Source organism: Solea senegalensis, linkage group LG21, assembly GCF_019176455.1.
Source record: "Solea senegalensis isolate Sse05_10M linkage group LG21, IFAPA_SoseM_1, whole genome shotgun sequence".
In the NCBI taxonomy this organism is placed as follows: Eukaryota; Metazoa; Chordata; class Actinopteri; order Pleuronectiformes; family Soleidae; genus Solea; species Solea senegalensis.
In genome coordinates, this window is record NC_058040.1 from 7,228,865 (window position 1) to 7,248,623 (window position 19,759).

General features: G+C 41.4%; 1 protein-coding gene and 1 non-coding gene across 2 annotated transcripts in view; one reads left to right on the top strand and one right to left on the bottom strand.

Annotated features, from left to right (window-relative positions):
• Positions 1 to 19,759, top strand: part of LOC122758637 (disabled homolog 2-interacting protein-like) — a 128,857-nt gene that overhangs the window by 99,443 nt on the left and 9,655 nt on the right. Inside the window, exons 6-8 of the mRNA XM_044012904.1 lie at positions 11,703 to 11,856; positions 14,502 to 14,600; positions 17,483 to 18,037. Coding sequence (XP_043868839.1) covers positions 11,703 to 11,856; positions 14,502 to 14,600; positions 17,483 to 18,037 — 808 coding nt within the window. The remainder of the gene's footprint in view (positions 1 to 11,702; positions 11,857 to 14,501; positions 14,601 to 17,482; positions 18,038 to 19,759) is intronic.
• trnas-uga lies at positions 19,130 to 19,211 on the bottom strand. Its single transcript has one exon. It is a non-coding gene; the product is annotated as a tRNA-Ser (tRNA).

Genomic DNA, 19,759 nt, shown 5'->3' on the forward strand with positions numbered 1-19,759 from the left:
TCAGCTACATTAATGCCATAAAGCACTGTGTATATGAGGTTTGACTCTAAGGGAAATTGCGGCGAGCTAGTTAAAAACAGATAAAGTGCAGCGCAGCTGAATAGCCGTGGGAGAACGTGCTTGAGGAAGAACTGGGATACGTTTAGACTTGAACATGAAAACTATTCACTGCCAGAGGCAATGTGCGGTTTTTAGAGTGTAAATAAGATCTCTGCATTGACAGCACGCTCTACAATTTAGAGGCACTTACATGCTGAAGCTGCCTCACCTGTCCAACTCTGATGTTAGCAGAACTGCGACAAAGTGGGGAAAGGTAGCATTTGCAGAAATCATAGGCTTGATAGTTTTTTAGCCATCCAACTTTTGCCATGTTTGCGTAGGAGGAACGTCTCTTTCCTCTAGTTTTTTTCTCGTGAACTTGAGTGTTTGCCGGTTTCTTTGTCCAATGCCACAGGGATGTTTGAATATTCAGGTCAACAAGTGAAAAACACACTTCCTCGTCTCCTTGACTCTTTTGCACATGCTGCTTTCAGTGCTTTAAGGGAAAAAAATAATAATAATTGATGTTTTTTTTTTTCATGTGTGTCTGCGTTGTACACACACACACACACACACACACACATACTGGCACTACATGAATGCAACATTACACACAGGAACTTCAGCACATAAGCACAGCTGCACACACCATTTCCATGACCTTGGTTTGCCTGAGTCTCAGCCACATGGTCTGAGTCATACCCACTGATATGTGACTGTCTTGCTACTCATAATCTTTTATTATTGCTGTGTAGGTCTTTGGTTAATGCGCAGTTGCACACATGCATTCCCACAGTCGTTCTGATTAAATGGCATCGATAACGGTTAGTCAGGAATAATGAAATGAGCCTGACTCAAAGTAAAAGATGTATTTGTGACTTAATTGTGTGGCAAGTTTATCCGTTAATAGCTTCTTTTTTTTTGCAGTGCAGTGCTTTTTTTCCCCTTCAATTCTCTAGCAAAGTCAGTAAAGAGCAAACCTTTCTGACACCTCATCACCCTTCAAGATTCAACAGGAAAGAGAGCGGGATGGCCAGAAGCCAGAAGATAAGTCAGTTAATTGTGCGACACCGGCCAGTTTTAATACTCATGCATGGTGATAACACTTTAATCTTTGCTATCGTCTTCAGTCCCATTATTTTTGGTATTTTACTGCAGAATTAATGAGTGTGTTAAGTGGTTAAGGTATTCTTAATTACAAAGTGAAAAGTAAAGTTTTGATTTTAGCGCCGCGTCTCAGCCCTTACCTGTCAGTGTTATTTATCGGCGCCTTTAAAGTGGACTGAGAACTGAGAACGACGTAATAATTATCAGAAACGCAGACAGATCGGGTCTGTGATTCATTCAGGGATCATTTATTTCCTCGCAGCTTGGATGAAAGCTGTAATATATTGTTGTGCTGTAGACTTAGATATATGTTAATGAATTGACCCTCACTTATTCATATTTTCCGCCTTCATTTTGATCTTACACATTCAGTTGATGCACAATACGTCATCATCAGCACAAATCAATAGAGTAAAAGTATATCATATTGATTTTTGGTTCATTTCCCTTCGCCTGCTGATGAAATAATCATTATTTGACCCTTGACTTCACCATTGCTGCCACTCATTTTGTTGATTTTGTAGGTTAAACACGCCCACTGTTGACCTACCCAGCCGGGAAAATTGAAATCATGAGGTTATGTGAAACAGAGAACGAGGAGAACACAAAAGCTTTTCACATACATTTCTCACTTTTAAGTCATACTTTTATTGGACATATTTTTATATATCCACTTGTATGCATATGTTTATCATATTAAACATGTTCCCAGTCATTCAAACCACAGACTGTAACTGAAGTGTTGATACAAAATGACAATAATAATTATGAGGATAACAAAAGTAAGAATGAAATCACATTGACGTTTTCAGGACTCGTAGTCCTAAAGGAAGTGGTTGAGTTTAGGGCTAACATTGGAAGTGTGGTAAGGTTAAGTTTAGGGTTAGGCATTAACTGGTTATGGTTAAGATAAGGCTTTGGGTTGGCTTGTCCAAATGAATGGAAGTCAATGCAAGTCTTAAAATGGATGGATAAATGAGCATGTGTGTGTGAGTAATGACGTTATTTCAGTATCTTAGAGTCATGAGACAGTGGAGTGAGACCAGGCTGTGTCACTTAAACAGAATATATTGTGCTCTAGTAAAGCCATATTCAATCACTGTGGGGTTTTTTTTTCCACGTTATATAAATCACATTGTTTAAATCAATGCAACAGTCCCTACATTGGTAAATTCCCAGTAGGCTATCCGTCATTAGTATGACATTTGACCTCTGCCCTTTCACCTTAGCTGCTATTTAAGGAGTCACTCATTAGTGGGACCTTTGACCTCAGTATTATTTCTCTGTCAGTACAATGTGTTGGTTGACCTATTTGGACTGCCAGTCTAATTACTGTGAATGAAGCTCTGGACAACAGCCACAAACGCATATAAACTTACACATACCATAGATTTTCTTTCTTTTTTTCTTTTTTTAAATTTACGTAATGATTTGTATTATTTTGTTATATATAGAAGTCATGCCAAGCCCAAGTGGATTTGCAAGTGGGTTAGCTATTGATAAAAAAGAGGGGTTTTTTTACACTGGGAATGTTAATTTAGTGGGAATTCACTTCAAATGCACCTGGCTTTTTCTCAGCTTCAGCTCTGATTGACAGTTGTGAGAATGTAAGACAGGGCAGAACACACTAAATACTTTTCCTTCCGCCTTATTTTTCGTCAGTGATGCAAATCCTAGGTTCATTTTTGTCGCAACACTACTAAGACACATCGCACATCTTTCTGCTGTTAACAATAAATGTTTTTGGCAAATCTTCCTGTACAACTTGGGGCATCGCTCAGTATTAATCTTTCTGTATTTTATCACCGACTTAAACTTGTCCACTTGCTGTTGAGTTGAAAACGAGGGACCAAAGTAACAGATAGAAAATAGAAATTAGTGTAACATGCTCTATTGCATTGTTGTAAGTGTTTGTGATGCAGGAGGAAATGGAAATGGTGCTTATCACCTGTTTTTAGCAGATTCACCCGTGTTTAAAAATCCCAGACACGTCCAATTTCAGTGTGACATTTAAAAGGCGTGTAAGTTTCAGTGTAGCAAAGCCCACTCTAGGATTTATTTAGATTTTTAAAAAATAAATAAATAAATGAGTAAGTGCTTCTGCCCCTTTTTCTAAGATAACTTTGACTTTCGATATCTGGCAGCTATTCAACCGTTTAGGAGTACGGTACGGGGAAGCTGACGTCACAAACGTGTGACGCGGTTATCTTGTCTGTGATTGGACGGCTGTTACGCAGAAGGGCTACCGTAATTACAAGTCTATGGGTGCACAGCTCTATTTCTCTGCTTTCCAGTATCCATCCATCAATCTTCCACCACGTTATTCGGGTTAGGTGTTGTGCCAATCTCAGCTGACATAGCTGGATTGGACCGGTCACCAGTCCATTGTCTTTTAAAATTTTAAGTTTTTTAATCACAAACAGTAACAGGAGTTACGCTAATGAGAAGTACGCATGCCAAATCCTGCCGCACGATGACGGGATTGGTAAGAGAAGGGTTAAAACTATCCTGGGAAGAAAAAATAAGTAAAGAGGACGTACATGTGTCACATCCTGCAGAGCCTGACACAGATTAATCAGAATAATACTCTCGTGGAAAAACAAAAACAGTTCTCACAGACTGCTGCAGGTAATTGACAAGCTGTGTTTTGCAGCTGCTGTAGTGTGGTCATCGTTGTCCAGTAGTTCACAGGCAGCTGTTCAGTTCTCTGTCACTCAGCACATGACCCTCAGAGCCAAACCCCAACCAGCGCTGCTCCGGAGCAGCTCTGCATTGCTGCATATCGGTCCCCCACAGTGAGTGTCCTAGCAGATGTTACACTGAATTACCTCCCAGCCTCGCAGGGAGGCTGTTCTCTCACTGTAATCAAGCTGTGCATGCTTGTGTGTGTATGTGTATGTGTGTGTTACCAGACAGCCTGGCTCGGTGACTGCGTTAGCTCTTCCAACAGTTGTTCTCCAAACCACCTGATCTCAGTTAGCGGCCAGCTTTTCCCACAGTAAAGAGTGTCTGCCAGTATTCTGAGTCAGGCGTCCCTGCAGACTCCTAAAAAGGGGGCCTGGTAAAGCTGATTATATAGGAGATACCAAAAACTCAAGCTAACTCCCTCCTCCCCTGTATGTGTGTCTTTACTGAGAATGGGTGTGTTGCGTGTTTGCATGTGTCTCATTCTTGTCTGTAAGAGCTTCCTTCCTGCCTGTAAATAAAAGGACATCTTTGTGTGGAGCTGTTCCGTCTATACTCCGCTACACTGTGTCCTCTTCAGTAGCTCAAACTTATTTTTCTTGACAAAAGTGGTCGCACTATAGCATCCGTTTTATTTATCCTCTCTTTTCTTGCTGCGATGATCCCTGGGGCAGTGTCTCTATTTTCCCTTTCTCTCCCTCCTTCACAGTATAATCTCTCTTTTGTCTTGTGTGCATTAGACCGCCGGCTGTGCAAGGCCAGCACAGGTGCTGCGAAGCACTAATGCGTCGGATGACAATGTACATTTTCGCTTTTTTTTCTTTTACAGTCATTGCTATTGCTTTAATGGCCATATGGTGGAGCCAGTTCCGGAGTTCCTGAAGGAGGCATCTTTGATAAGGAGTGTCAGTTTAGATGTGATGTGTACTAACTATCCCAATGAAATTTATTGGTACAGAGAATGGCGGTGGGCCCGTCACACAAGCGCCAACTCGCTTCAACTTCAAACTCTGCGTTTTGTCTCCAGAGATCATTCTGTCTGTGCTGCTCTGTGTCTTCCTTTGCCTCTCAGACGTCCTGATTGGACTTTGGGCTCCAAAGCCTGTAGCCTCGTGTGAGCTGTTCCACTCACACGTCCACTGTTCTGCACCAGTAGCATCTGACAGAATCGTCCGCTTCTCTTTCATTCACCTCCTCCTGACTACCCTTCCCTCACTCTCTTGCTGCGAGCCATATGTTTGATCCGCTGTCTTTATTCTCCTTTCAGCGAGTGGCCAGCTGTTCTTGTGCTTCTGTGCAGATGACATTTGACAGCTGGCAGGGTGAAAACATATATTTTCCAAAAATCTAAATGCCATTGCGCTGCTGAATAACATAGACGACAAGGACATAAATCTGACTGCGGCAAGAGTCTAACTTGCTCTCTGAGCCGATAGCGCCTCATTACTCAGTGTATTGAGAAAGATTAACCACATCTGCTTGGATCAAATGAGCAATCAGCCTGTGACAGAGAACTCTGCAGTGTGACAGACAGTTGTTTCGTCGCAGCCTGTGGTCCTTTCCACTGAGTCAGCTCCAAAGCAGAGGGAATAATGGACACTTTATTGTGCGGGGCTCGATGCATGAATGATGGCGTATCTGTCCGGTCGCCTGTCTCTGCAGTGCGTGCGTTTCATAATCAACCTTGAACAGTTACCGCACGATTGTGTGCTCACGGCAGGAGTTCCGCTGTTAACAGGGATGTTTTCTGCTTTGGTGCTTGAATCGTGGCTCAGGTGTAGCGGAGTGGTCAGCGTTGTTGGCCGGCTGGAGCTGTGTGGTTCCAGCTCTGTGTTACACGGTAAGCCAGCTGTAGAGGGACTAATTTCATCATTCTCGAGGATGTGATTAAACCACGCGCATAACCAATCACATCATTATCTCTCTCAATTTATTTATCCCAGATCAAATATAGGTTGAAGTATGGAATTAGATTTGTGTCACTATTTTCAAACAACACTTTTTTAAGAAACAAAAATAAAACATTTGATTTAATCATTTAAAGATATTGTATTTTATTTTTTGAAAATACATTTGTTCTTGGTGCTGTGTTGTGTTTTTTTATTTTTGCGATTCTGACCGTGGGCGGGCCTTAGGAAAGGTGCCTGCTGATTGGCTACCGAGTTTTAGAGCGAAGTAGTCACAGGCTTAGAGTCGCTGTCCATCCGGAACTCGTACTCCCCAAGTTTTCCCCTTCGACAGCCAACAAAATAATTGTAATTATCTAACTTTAGATACGAACTTTAGATTCTAAACTTTAGACACTTACAATTATTTTGACTCCAAGCCTGTGACTACTTCCGGTCCGTTGAGCTATGGCTCCAAAACTCAGTCGCCAATCAGCAGGCAGCTTCCAAAGGCCTGCCCATGGTCAGAATAGTCAGGAAAAACCTGGTGCAAAGAACAAATGTTTTTTCAAACAATAAAGTACAATATTTTTTTCAAATCAATATTTTAGTTTGCTTCGTAAAAAGTGTTGTTTGCTTCGTGAAGAAAATATTGACAGAAATCTAACCGGATGTTTTGTTGCACATGGAGTCGCTGTGATTTATGGAAGTGTTCATTGTCATCTCCACAATCTATGCTTTTCATCGATGGGCTTGCATAGGAGATAACTGTATTGTACGGCCACCACAGAGCACATATTTATACTTCTGGAGAAATAACTACATGCATGGCTCTGACAAAGATGTAATGCTAATGTGCAAACTGAGGCACAGGCTAATGATTTACATCATTTTCATATTCAAGCCGTCCACTGCGCCCGTATGCCCTGCAGGGAAGCATCTGCATTCATTATGTTCCATTACTTATTTATTCATTTTTTTTTCCCTTCAATTCTATATTGCATATCATTTATGTAGCTGACACTCAGGTGTAAAGTGACTTATACTGATTCCATATTAAGGCACAAGAGTTTTTAGCAATCTAATCTCTCATCCTTTATATGTTTTTGCCCAGCTCTGCTCGTTGATATAGATCCCTGTTGGCACACGGGTTTTCGTGTTTGTTTGGTAGAGTGCATTATTTACAACTAATCGCTGTGCCAGTCTTCAAATGGGGAGTGTATTGATTGTTGTGGATGTCGGTCTCATAGCAAAGCGCTGTTTGCGCAGGGAGACTTAACATCAGGTCTCTTAACTCGGGCATTAACAAGGGCCTCGCTGGAGAGAAGTATTTTGTTTTTTAAAGGTTTTGTCAGAGGCTTAACTGTGGTGGTTGATCATGACTGAACAGCAGCATGATTTTAAGAGCAACACAAATGAGGTATTGTGGGAAGATTACCAACACTTCATATGTACTGGAACATGTTGTTGTCTATTGCTAAAGCAACCCAGGAGGGACGCGGACTTTCAAAGCCCTGTTAATTGGAGCCACACTACATTAATTCAGCCTATTTTGAACCATCAGTACAAATATAGTCCCTTGTGGGGCAGCCAGTCAGCCAATGAGTCAGTGTTAGACGTCTAAGTGCTCTGACGCCTATAGGCCCAAAGTTTTTAGACTATATCAGATCCCAGACAGGCTATCAGATGAACTCTTTACAGGATGCAGAGACAAAGCACACTGGGTGCAGCCCCAGAAACACTCAGAATCCATTACACTGCTCTGCCGCTTCTATGGCGCTTACTCTTAACTAAGTTTCTATTGAACCTCAGCAGGGCACAGTGCATTTAGGGTTCTGATAAGTGTTGCCCTGATGCAGTGTTCTAAATTCCTATAAAGTGAATGGGCATTGACATCACCAGCCAACTATGTATTCTACTCATGAAAATCCAAAAAGATCAAAGGCAACTTAGCCACATTGATGGCACTGGAATAAAATCCACTTTATTTAACAGGGGTTTTTTGCGGCGGGCCCGTAGCATTCGCCATTTACAGACATGTTCAGCCGTCGGCCACCTGCTCATTTCAAACTGTTCGGAAGTCAGAGGACAAGGGATCCATTATCATTATTACTATGTGTTTTTCAAGGAATTTGGTAAGTAACAGAACAAAAGGCAGAGAATAATATAGATGAACTAAATGTCAACATCTGCAGTTTGGGGACTTTCTTTGTGTCATCTCCGCTATAACCCCTGATAAACAAAATACCCCAGGTTGCATGTGAATCAATCAGGGACTACTTTCAAATCACCAGGCAGTAAACGCAGATCTGATCTTGTTTTAGGGCCGTGTCCTCACGCCAATCCCGACTTTCAAATCACATTTGTCGCTTCAATATGTGGCCAGGCAACGTGAATTAGATATGCCATATCAGAAGCCACGCGGCTATTTGCCTCTACACACGTGCTGAGCATCGCTGTCATCGACCAACACTGTGGAGTGCTCCGGAAAATCAAACACATATGTTTGGGTTTGAAACACTGTCGCTGATACATAGCCAGATGTTCAGAAGGACAGTGCTGTTCTCAACATCATTACAGAGCCAGATTTATGGCTTGACCTTCTCATTGTATTTTTCTGCAGGTCTTCATTCAGTCGGTGTGGGAAATCTTCCCAACTCTCAGAGACCTGTGTTTCCCCTGCATGGCATCCAAAATATTGTCAGAATTGAGCCCAGAGGACAGAGCGAGACAGGTTGTTTGGTAGCCAGGAGAGGACAAGGGAGATAAACAGAAGTAAACAGATGGAAAGAACAGTGAAGGAAGAGAGTATAATGGAAAGTCGTGTACCAAGGAAACTGCCTTGCATAAACTCCCTCCCCCCACACACACACACACACACACCTCAGGTAAACACTGAATAACAGAAAGAGGAGAGAGGAGGAGGCTTAGTATTGGAGGTCTGTCAAGGACGAAGGACAGTGGCTGAGAATAGATGATGCTGGGGGGAGGGGGGGGACCAAAGAAGACGAGGACAGAAGGCTCAGCTTATAATGCTGAAATTATTTGGTGAAGACGACACGAGCAGCGCGTCACCATGCGTGAAACAGAAGTTATGAGCGGCAGATTTCACATGACAGACACTCTTTCATTGTCATGATTAGAAAGCGGCCCATGACTCGGCTGTAAATTACACGTTACAGTACAACATAATACAGTGGCATACAGATGAAAGCCAGCATTATTATTCATCAATTCATACTCCCACCATTTCCACTGACACTAATGTTCCCGGAATACGATATGCCGAGAAAAAGGAGGAAGATTACAATGTCTTCATTTCTGCACATGCGTTCCTCTCGCTGCACAACAGTTTCTCCTCACAGTGTGAAAAATAATAAGTTTTTTTTTTACAGGAATAAAGCTTTGATGCTTCCCCACAGCTATGGCTAAATGTGGCTAAATATTAGAAATGTACCGTATTTGTAACACATTTGATAGTACTGGCTCCTGATGCTAAACATCATCCTGCAGGATTTGAGATTATGAACGTTAAGTTTCCATCCCTTCCTGTCTCTAAACACACAAGTGTCTGTGGTTATTTGACTTGCTCGCTCTTCTGCCCGGTACCCAGTCAGCCAATCACAAAACAGAGCTAGGTGCAAACATATTTCCACTGCAGCTGTGGAAAATGCTTGTGATCTCCGGAAATTTGGATTCTCATATATGTATGTTGTGTTTTTTCCTCTCGTGTTTGCAAATGAAATGTGCAGCGACAAAGGGAGGGAGAGGGAGAGAGAGGGAGAGAGGGAGAGTAAGAAATGAAACAGGGAAGGGGGGCATCATATGATTATAAATATTTCACAGTGCTGGTTTGACAACAAAGCTGTCTGACAGCTCCAAGGGCTGCATGCGGTTGCTAATCTGTGATTATGGCTGCTGTATTTTGTCCTGGATTGCTCTCCTTCGATTCCACAGCAGAGATGTGCACACACAGTGGCTCACACACATGCATGAGATTAGCAGTGTAAGCACTCCACTGAGGGCATTATTGAAAAAAAGAAATTCTCTTCCATTACACCAGCAATTGACCCTGTATCCTCCTCATCCTGCCAGCGTCTGGGTGTCAGACCCGTCGTGTATCTACAGCAAACCCGGACACACAAAAACCAGCACGAGCATGCGTTTCGTGTTTTGAAGCAAAAGCTTAATATGCAAACAAAGGCGGGCAACGTCCTCTATGGGAGGCAGAGGCCACCGTAGTTCCCTGACATGCAAGGGGAAAGAGGGTTGTGGAGAGAGAAGTCGTCTGTTTGTTGCAGTCTCTGCAATCTCCCCATGAGATGTCACTAATTCTCACACACTGGGCCTCAATAAAGGCCCAGTAAAGTTTGTTATAATTGAGTGAAGCTAAATAATGTGAATCACTAGCATATAGACACCTCATGGAGACACATTTACTCATTCCTGGTGACAGTCACTCTCTAACTCTTCTCAAAACACAGAAAGTAGGGCGACATCAAACGCGGCAAACAGCAGAAAGCTCTTTACTTTGTCTGCGCATATTCTTTGGTTAAAGAATGGGCCCAGAATAGGGCTTTGGGCCTGTCTTTGTGAGAACACTGAATGCTTTCTAAAGTGCTCTCTGGGCTGTTGTCACAAAATGTTTCCTCCAATGCTGGAGATGTAGAGAGTGTGTTTGTTGAAAGAAGTATTATCACATCATGGACATTGTGAAAGTCTGACCATTAATGATGATCAGCGATGCAAATCGCTGCTTATTTACAGTGGTTCCACTTCACCAGCGAGCTTGACTCAGTCTTTCATGTTTTTGTGAATGTGTTTCCACTCATTCATTAATGATTTGTGTTGTAAATGAGCATTAGCATTAGCATGTCAGTTTAAACATTGGTGCATGGACATTAGGGGCGAATTGAATGGTTCCACACTTGATTTTTCAGTACATGCAAATCAAAATAAGTATTTGGGGGAAAAAAATCCAAATAGCAAATTGCAAATACAGGATTTTTAAAACGGTGCAAGGTGATGCAATAGAGACATAATATAAGACTAAGCGTATTTGCTGGCAATATTTTTATAATAGTAATAAGACATTCGGTTGTAATCATTGCTTTATTAAATGTATTACACTCAACATGAAATTACATATATTTAAGCTGTTTTAATCACAATTATCCTCGTCATTATTTGCAAAATTTTTAATTTAATTCTCCGTTTTTGTGCATGTAAATGTGTTTTTATTGTGAATCATTTTATATCAAAACAAGCACTTTTAATGCAATTCTGTCTAATATCATAATGAATATCTTATATTGCCCACCGGCTACTTAACAGTTGTTTTTTCCACTTTTTTTCCTCTATGTCGGCCTCCGCTTGACCAGACTTTGACGCCCCTGCATTAGAACATACTGAAGAGTAGTCAATATTTTTATTGTGTCGTGTTCTAGTGCTTCATCTTGTTTTATATATTGCATTTCAGCCCCACTGGAGGGTCTGCAATCTCAACCATGCTATCTACCTTGAACTAGCTGCATTCATGACCAATCAATCATGCTTTGACCAATAGTCACATGACACATAGTTATAAATATCATGCCATTTGTCCTAATATTTGAGTGACTTACGTGACTTATGTGTTATAATGATGTAATACAATGAAAAATGACATTTGATGACCATTCTGTGTTATGACACAAGCTTGTGGACATTCATATAGAGATGTTCCTAATAACGAACACGTGTTGTTAAACTGTAGTGTGCGAGCTCTCAGCCCTGTTGAGCACTGGCTGACTTTGAGGCGAGTGGAGCATCCTCCTGTCATCACCCTTGCACTCTCTTCGTTCACACTCACCATGAATGCTCGACAGTATGTGCAGTGCATATGCTCACGCACACTCACACACACACACACACACACACACACACGTCCTGTGCTCAGACACTGCAGCGTGACTCAGTTCTCTGCCTCTTCTTCTCCTCTCTCAGATCTCATCTGATGCCAAGGCTGAAGGAGTCTCGCTCCCATGAGTCACTGCTCAGCCCCAGTAGCGCTGTGGAAGCCCTGGATCTAAGTATGGAGGACGAGGTTATCATCAAGCCTGTTCACAGCAGCATCCTCGGGCAGGACTACTGCTTTGAGGTGAGACGGGGCTCATGCACATGCAAACACAAACACATGCATTGTACACATATATACATTTGATGTTGCTGGAGAGCTATAGAGCACTATTAGTTCCACGAGTATGACCCCATTCATATCTGGTCCTAGTATCCATCCCATGTGCAGCTTACATTAGGTACAAGCCTGAACGCTCTCAATCCCGTCCTGAATGTATCCTCAGATGTGATCACAGAAACCATATTCGGAGGTGGTTCGAGGAAGCATGTGACCGCATTCCTCAGCTGCACGAATCCAATCTATGACGTCACATTTATGTCAAAAGTCTCGAGGGCAGTAAAACATGCTCAAGAGCAAATAAGAGAGTTCGGACAGCTGCAAGTGAGGAAAAAACAACTAAATCTCGCAAGTGAAGTCACTGCTGTGTCTCTGGGGGGTGACTAGAGGAGGACGGTTAGTGACGGAGAACCGGGACAGTGACGACAGCCCAGTAAGAGCCAGCTAATACGAAAATTCACATGTAATGGGAGATTTTATCCAGAGAAGTCAGTACATACACCCATTTTTAACACAAAATACGTAATTCAAATACTACCAAAAGTTGGACCTGTATCAGTCAATAATATTACTAGATAACCATATACACTAGTTTTAACCTGTGGTTTAGGTGTTTAGTTACTCTTTAAACAGTCATGACATCAGTTCAGGACACATTTTAATGCCAGGTCTGAACACAACAGTCCCATTTAAGGCTGTCTGCATATGATTGGATCGTTGAAGGTGGATGTTAATACCAGGGCTAAATGGGGCCTCTAAATCGCGTTCATTTTTCCAGATATATAGATAGATGTGTTACGTAAGTGTCATTTCTGATAATAAAACTGTTTCATCAGTTCATAAGAAACAGCTGTTTCTGGGTGGGTTATGCGTTATGAGTCAAAACATTAATAGGTATCGGTAATGGCTATTTATACATCAGCAATTAATCATACCATAAAGTAATGTGTAAAAGGTCACTATGTTGTGGCTTTTAGCTCATTGTTTCAGGTTTACTCGTTTGGTTTGAGGATTATACTGATGCTAGTCGTGTTTTCAGCTGAAAAGCTATACAAACTCTATTTGAACTACCTGTCCTGTATTCTGCAGCAAAAAAAAAAACAATGAATAAAATGGAGCATTTACCTGCTAATGAGCCACATTTGACGCCCAGAAACTGCTGGAGACAAAAAGCCAAGTAAATATTGAACTCGCATTAATCACCCAGACAGACACATGACTGGAAACGAATGCTGCAGGTGCGTAACAGGGCAGCTCGACTAACACTCACTATGACAACTTAAGAAAATAATATACAGTATCAGTGTTGTGTTTGCAGTTCTTTCTGCTGCCACTTTTTTTTAAGTTGTTTTCCACACGCTGGTATACAGAGAAGAAGCTAAAGATCAAAACTTCTAGAAACTTTTAATTAGTTTGCTTTTGGAATTCGGGTCAGCTGAAGTTATGATGCTGTGCTTTGTTCCCGGCTGCAAGACCAATTTATTTTGAGTTTGCTACCAGTCTGATCCGTACCTGTAACTGGCTTTTTCTCCCCAGAAACTAGGTCTACAAAAAAATAATAATAATTCTGACTCATGCTGATCATTTCAATAGTAATCAATTCAGTCATTTGTTCTATCTTTAGTCTAAGAATGGAGACATTCAGTTTTCTGATTACATGCAAACACATATGAAAACAAATTATACATTATGAATGTTGTTTTTATATTAAAATTCTATTTTGTCATAAGCTTCCCATATCAAACTGACAAACACAAACAGGAAAGAAATTGAGCAAATTAAAAAACTGGTGGCAAATGTATTTTATTTCTCACCAGTATCCCCTTATGTGTCTATGATGAGTGTATCATTACTGAATCTGTGAGCTTCATCTCCTCGGGGCACGACGCTAACATGTGCAAAGGAAAGAAGAGAAGAACTCAGTACTGCATCGTGGTGCCAACTGCCATAAAATACTAAAATGAGAAAATATACCATTAAGAGAAACTTGGACTGTGAATTAGCAACTGAGAACAACACTTCTGGAAACAGCAGCTCCTCTCACATCACTTCTGCTGATGGCCAATTATAGCCATACGTTCAGATACAGCTCTTTAATCAAAAACGGAAAAGAAAAGAAAGAACAAGTGGAAAACACAGCAAGTAATTTGTTGAGTCGTTGGCAGTGTGAACCGTGATTGGGATTTGTAACTACTCTTTATTATTCTGCTCATTATATAATTAGAGTTTTCTCATCTCTCTTCTCACTGTGTACATATAGCACATGCATTGTTTTTCAGTCATCATCCAGTCACATCTCTTCTCTGTTCATTCACACCATTCAGTCATTCCCAAACACTGCTAATTCATCATTATATCCCTGAGTTTGTGTGTGTTTTTACCTTTATTTAACCAGACCACAATAGCTCATTATAACACAGTTTCACTGTTTTCAGTGCTACATGTGCGTGTGTGTGTGTGTGTGTTTAATAAGCTCCTTTGCCACCACAGAAGTGGTGTTTATGAATTTTGGTAAAAACCACTTCCTGTCAGTCTTTGTTACGCGCCGCGGTTTGATTGCTGAAGGATTTATTGTTCTTTCTCTCTGTGTGCGTGCGTCGCCACGGCAGGTCACCACCTCCACGGGAACCAAATGCTTTTCCTGCCGTTCGTCAGCCGAGAGAGACAAATGGATGGAGAATCTGAGGAGAGCCGTGCAGCCCAACAAGGTATGTAAATAGAAGTGATGAGGCCGCGTGAAGTAATCAGCGCTAATTACCGCGTGCACCGAGTGTCCCAATTTCGAACCCCACCTTGCAACGCAGACAAAAACAGTGGCGCTCTATGGTGTTGACATTGTGTTGTAAGAAATACAACAACACAGTCTCGTGTTTACATCCAGCTGTGCCACTGTATATCTCTTTGTTCAGACTGGCAGGGAAAAAAAGAAATGTAGATTTTTTTTTATTGCACATTTCCATTTCTTAATCAGGTCTGGAACCGATTTTATAAATACTCATTCTCCTGCTGTTAAGTCTTGCACAGCAAGGACGGCCATGACTGCACCACAGGAGTTTGCTATATATTCCGGTGTCATGCAAAGGTGAATTTTCCCTGTACAGTGGAGGAGCTCTGCACCATCACTTGTCAGGGTGATTTGGTACACCTACATTGTTACCGAAGCCACTCAAGGAGATAGGTTTGTTATGGCTGGACACACAAATCTGACTGAATCTCTTGCAACAGCACTATCGACAATCTGCCGGAAAACATCTGATTTGAGAAAATCTTTGATTTGCCCGCAGTCTGAGCAGAGTCTAAGACTCCCAAAGTGATTTCCTCATTTCCTGCTTCGATGCCATCTGTGATCTTTGCAAACACAGCTGTGGCGGAGAGACAGTGGCGAACTTGTCAAGCCAAGAAAATAGTACTAATCTCACTATATCTCTGCTTCTTCATCAAGGAAATAAAACTTTGTGGTGGGGGGGGAAAAATCCCAAGTAGTGCAAGTGCCCACTTTCTTTTCATCTCTGTTAGCAAAGATGTTATTTTTCTCTCTCTCTCTCTCATTTTCTCTCTATTTTTGCTTTGCATGTTTGTTTGCTTCTTCTTTTTTTTTTTTTTGATTTTTGTAAGATTAAAAGCAGCAGTTTCTTCCCTGGCACAGAAAACACAGGAACTGGAAGCGGATACCGAAACTCTTAGGAGATAGATAAGGAAGTGTCAGAGATATTAAACAGATTGTCACACTTGTCTGACTGCCACACCTGCTACTGCTGCTTTTACCATGGCCAATTCTGCCAGCGCTACGTCTGCTCAAAGACTTGGCGCCGGAATAAAGATAGAACATGAAATTGGACGAAATGTAACGAGTTTATACCAACTCTACTCTACATACGGCAAATGGAAAACAAGCGAAGAATGTAGAGTTTATATGAACTAACAAAGGGACAACATCGGCAGCGTATTAAGCCATGAAGCAGACAAAAATCCACCTGTTTTACTCTGGTTTTGGCCAGTATTTGTATCACGACCTCACCCTTATGACTATTTTCTCGCTGCTTAGTAGAAGCAAAGCAGATGTTCATACAGCATGAACAAGGCACAACAAAATAAAAATAAAAATGCATCTGTAGGCCGGATAGCTGTGTGCCAGATGCACGTGAAACACACAGTGCTATACCTGCCGAGTTCATCTCGGCTGTAAGAAGATAATTAGGGCTAATTATGAAAAGAGGGAATATGGGTGTTATCACTATGCGCTGGTGCTTATTGTATAATACATAATATTATGTGAGAATGAAGAGATGCACATGGCCAGGTTTAATTTCTAATGACAGCGTGGAGCAGCTGTTAATGTACCTTCATTTACAATGAGGAGTTCAATGTTGTTGACTTAATTATACTCTGTTGACATCCGTGTGTTGTTAAGAAATCCATTACATGTGACCAGTGTCTGAAGGAAAGGTTTGTCCACACAGATTTGTGGAGAATAGGCCTGAAACTAGAGGGGGAGTCGCCTCATCTTGAGGTTTGGTGCAAGAATGTGACATAACCATCCTTTTTTTAAAGGGCTGTGACATTGCTAATGCATTGTTGGTGGGGTCAGTAAAAAGCCACTGACATTTGCCAGGTGAAAAGGAAAAACTTTTACTTTGTATTTGACTGTGACGCGTGACCCTCTTCACCCACACCGTCCGATATTTGATCAATTCGTTTCTATATGTTTCTTTAAATTGGGTTTGGTGGCTGAGTTTACGGAGGGAACGTAGAAGGTACAAAGGAAAAGGTCATGTTTTATTGGGCAGGAGATGGTTTATGTCTAACATGCTGTACGTAGAGCAGTGGAGCTCTCCAAGTAACACCATTATCTCCAACGTTAAAATACAGTGGCGTAAACAGGCCAAGCAAAGTCAGCTACGGACTCTCATAACCCTCCTCTTCCTCACATATAATTCAGACACTGGTATAAGTCTAACTATTATTTAATTAAATTAGTTTTCTAATTCCTCAGCTCCACCCCCGATCACATACCCCGTACCTACAGTAGAACAGTATTTCTGATTTTCCTCCAAGTAGCACCAGAGGAAGCAGAGATTTCATACGCTTTGCATCGTTGTGTATTTGAGTCTCTGGCATTTCTTTCTAATAATTACCTCCTTTCTTTCTTCTTTTTCTCTCTCTCTCTTTTCCTCGTCGTTTTCACGAATGGATGAAAAATGTGTCCTGCTCTTAGCAAGAGTCCATTAATGACATAAGAATGGGTTGTGGCATGTGTGAGATTTCATAGAACGCTGCAGATTTGGAAACAGAAAGGGTTTAATATTGATTTCATAAAATGTCTGAAGTACTGTTGGTATCCTCCTCTCATTTAATTTGACTCTTATCTGGGTTTTTTGCTTTATTGAGTTTCTTGTTTACAAACATTTGTTTTTAAGTACTTTCTATCGTTCTGAGGCGTTACCGGATGAAAGTTAACTAAATAAAAGCATATGTAGTCTTTTTTGATCTCCCTTTTTTTTTTTTTTTACCTCCAAGGTTTCAGTGGTATTGGCAAAATTGTTCTTAAAGACCTCAATAAACCCTAGCCTATCATCTTCTCTGTTACCAGGACAACAGCCGCCGGGTGGAGAACATGCTGAGGCTGTGGATTATCGAGGCCAAGGATCTGCCAGGGAAAAAGAAATACTTCTGTGAGCTGTGTCTGGATGACTCACTCTATGCTCGCACCACATGCAAGCTCAAGACTGACAATGTCTTTTGGGGAGAGCACTTTGAGTTTAATAACCTTCCCGCTATCAAGAGCATCACAGCCCACCTCTACAAGGACACAGACAAGAAGAAGAAGAAAGATAAAAACAATTACATTGGACTCGTCAACATCCCTGTCGCAGCCGTTACCGGACGACAGTTTGTGGAGAAGTGGTATCCAGTCAGCATGCCCACCCCCCCTAAGGGCAAGACATCGGGGCCTATGATTAGAATCAAGGCGCGCTATCAGAGTATGAACATCCTTCCCATGGAGATGTACAAGGAGTTTGCAGAATACACCACCAATAACTACATGCTGCTATGCTCGGTGCTTGAGCCCGGGATTAGCGTCAAGAACAAGGAGGAGATGGCGTGCGCACTCGTCCACATTCTACAAAGCACCGGCAAGGCCAAGGTTAGTGCCAGTAGAAATGATTTCATTTTCATTTTTCCCACATTCAGTCTCTCCATGGAGAGATAATGGATCCCAAAACCACAATACCTGACCATTATCTTGCCGTGCCGTGCAGACAAGCTGTTATACAATAGCACAAAGGTTAACTATTCCTCTGCCTCTTGCTCGTACTCTGAACTATTGACCCCCCACAGCCGTAGCACAGATCAGACACAGACGGAAAGGTGATTTCCTTCGGCTGCACCCAGCCTGTATTACATTTTTAACTCGAGCTAATCCTTTACATGTATCCCCTGCAATGGCTTCCTGGCATACCGATTCAAAGCAGAAGTACAATATAATAATATCTACCTCAGCCACCAGCACCGCAGGCAGGTGGAGATTAGTCCGTCACAGTCAGAACGAAGTCTCCGATGACAGCAGACTGTTAAGACTCGAATAATGGACCATGCACTGAACATAGATGCATTTTAACTTTGAGTGAGTTATCAAAGAAAACGCGGAGGGAACTCGATACTTGGTTTCTCAAAAGCGTTATAATATCGCCACGCAAAAATCCTCATGGAGATTATTGTGATATCTTATTTTAATCAACCAAACAAATGGTTAAAAACCCAATCCTTCTTTTTCCAATTAAGTCAGGGAAAGTACGGTGTCCTTTACGTACCAAAAAGAACGTCTACTTGCCGTTTGGGCTGCTGTAGAAACATGGGGTTGCAAGATGCTGGCCTCCATTAAGCAAGGCCCTTCCCTTAATTTTTGGCAAATTTTGGACGAACACTGAAGTACAACTTTTTGTCACATTTTGGACGACATACTGAAGTACAACTTCTTGTCACATTTTGGACGACATACTGAAGTACAACTTTTGGTCAAATTTTGGACAACATACTAAAGTATGACTTTTTTGTCTGATTTTGGACGACATACTAACCTATGACTTTTTTGTCACATTTTGGACCACATACTATAGTATGACTTTTTGGTCACATTTTGGACAACATACTAAGCTATGACTTTTTTGTCACATTTTGGATGAGATACTAAAGTATGACTTGTTATGCCATTTTTTTCTTTGCTAAATAACGACATCGTTGTTGGCAGGATTCGAACCTGCGCGGGGAGACCCCAATGGATTTCAAATCCATCGCCTTAACCACTCGGCCACAACAACTCTTTTTACCGAATTTTTTTGTCAAATTTTTGACGACATACTGAAGTAAAACTTTTACTCACATTTTGGACGACATACTAACCTATGACTTTTTTGTCACATTTTGGACGACATACTATAGTATGACTTTTTGTCACATTTTGGGCGACATACTAACCTATGACTTTTTGTCACTTTTTGGACGACATACTAACCTATGACTTTTTGTCACATTTTGGACGACATACTAACCTATGACTTTTTGTCACATTTTGGACGACATACTATAGTATGACTTTTTTGTCACATTTTGGACGACATACTAACCTTTGACTTTTTAGTCACATTTTGGACGACATACTATAGTTTGATTTTTTATTCACATTTTGGACAACAGACTATAGTATGACTTTTTTGTCACATTTTGGGCATCATACTATAATATGACTTTTTTGTCACATTTTGGACTTCATACTATAGTATGACGTTTTTGTCACATTTTGGATGTCATACTATAGTATGACTTTTTTGTCACTTTTTGGAATGTGCATTATATGCTGCCCTCTCAG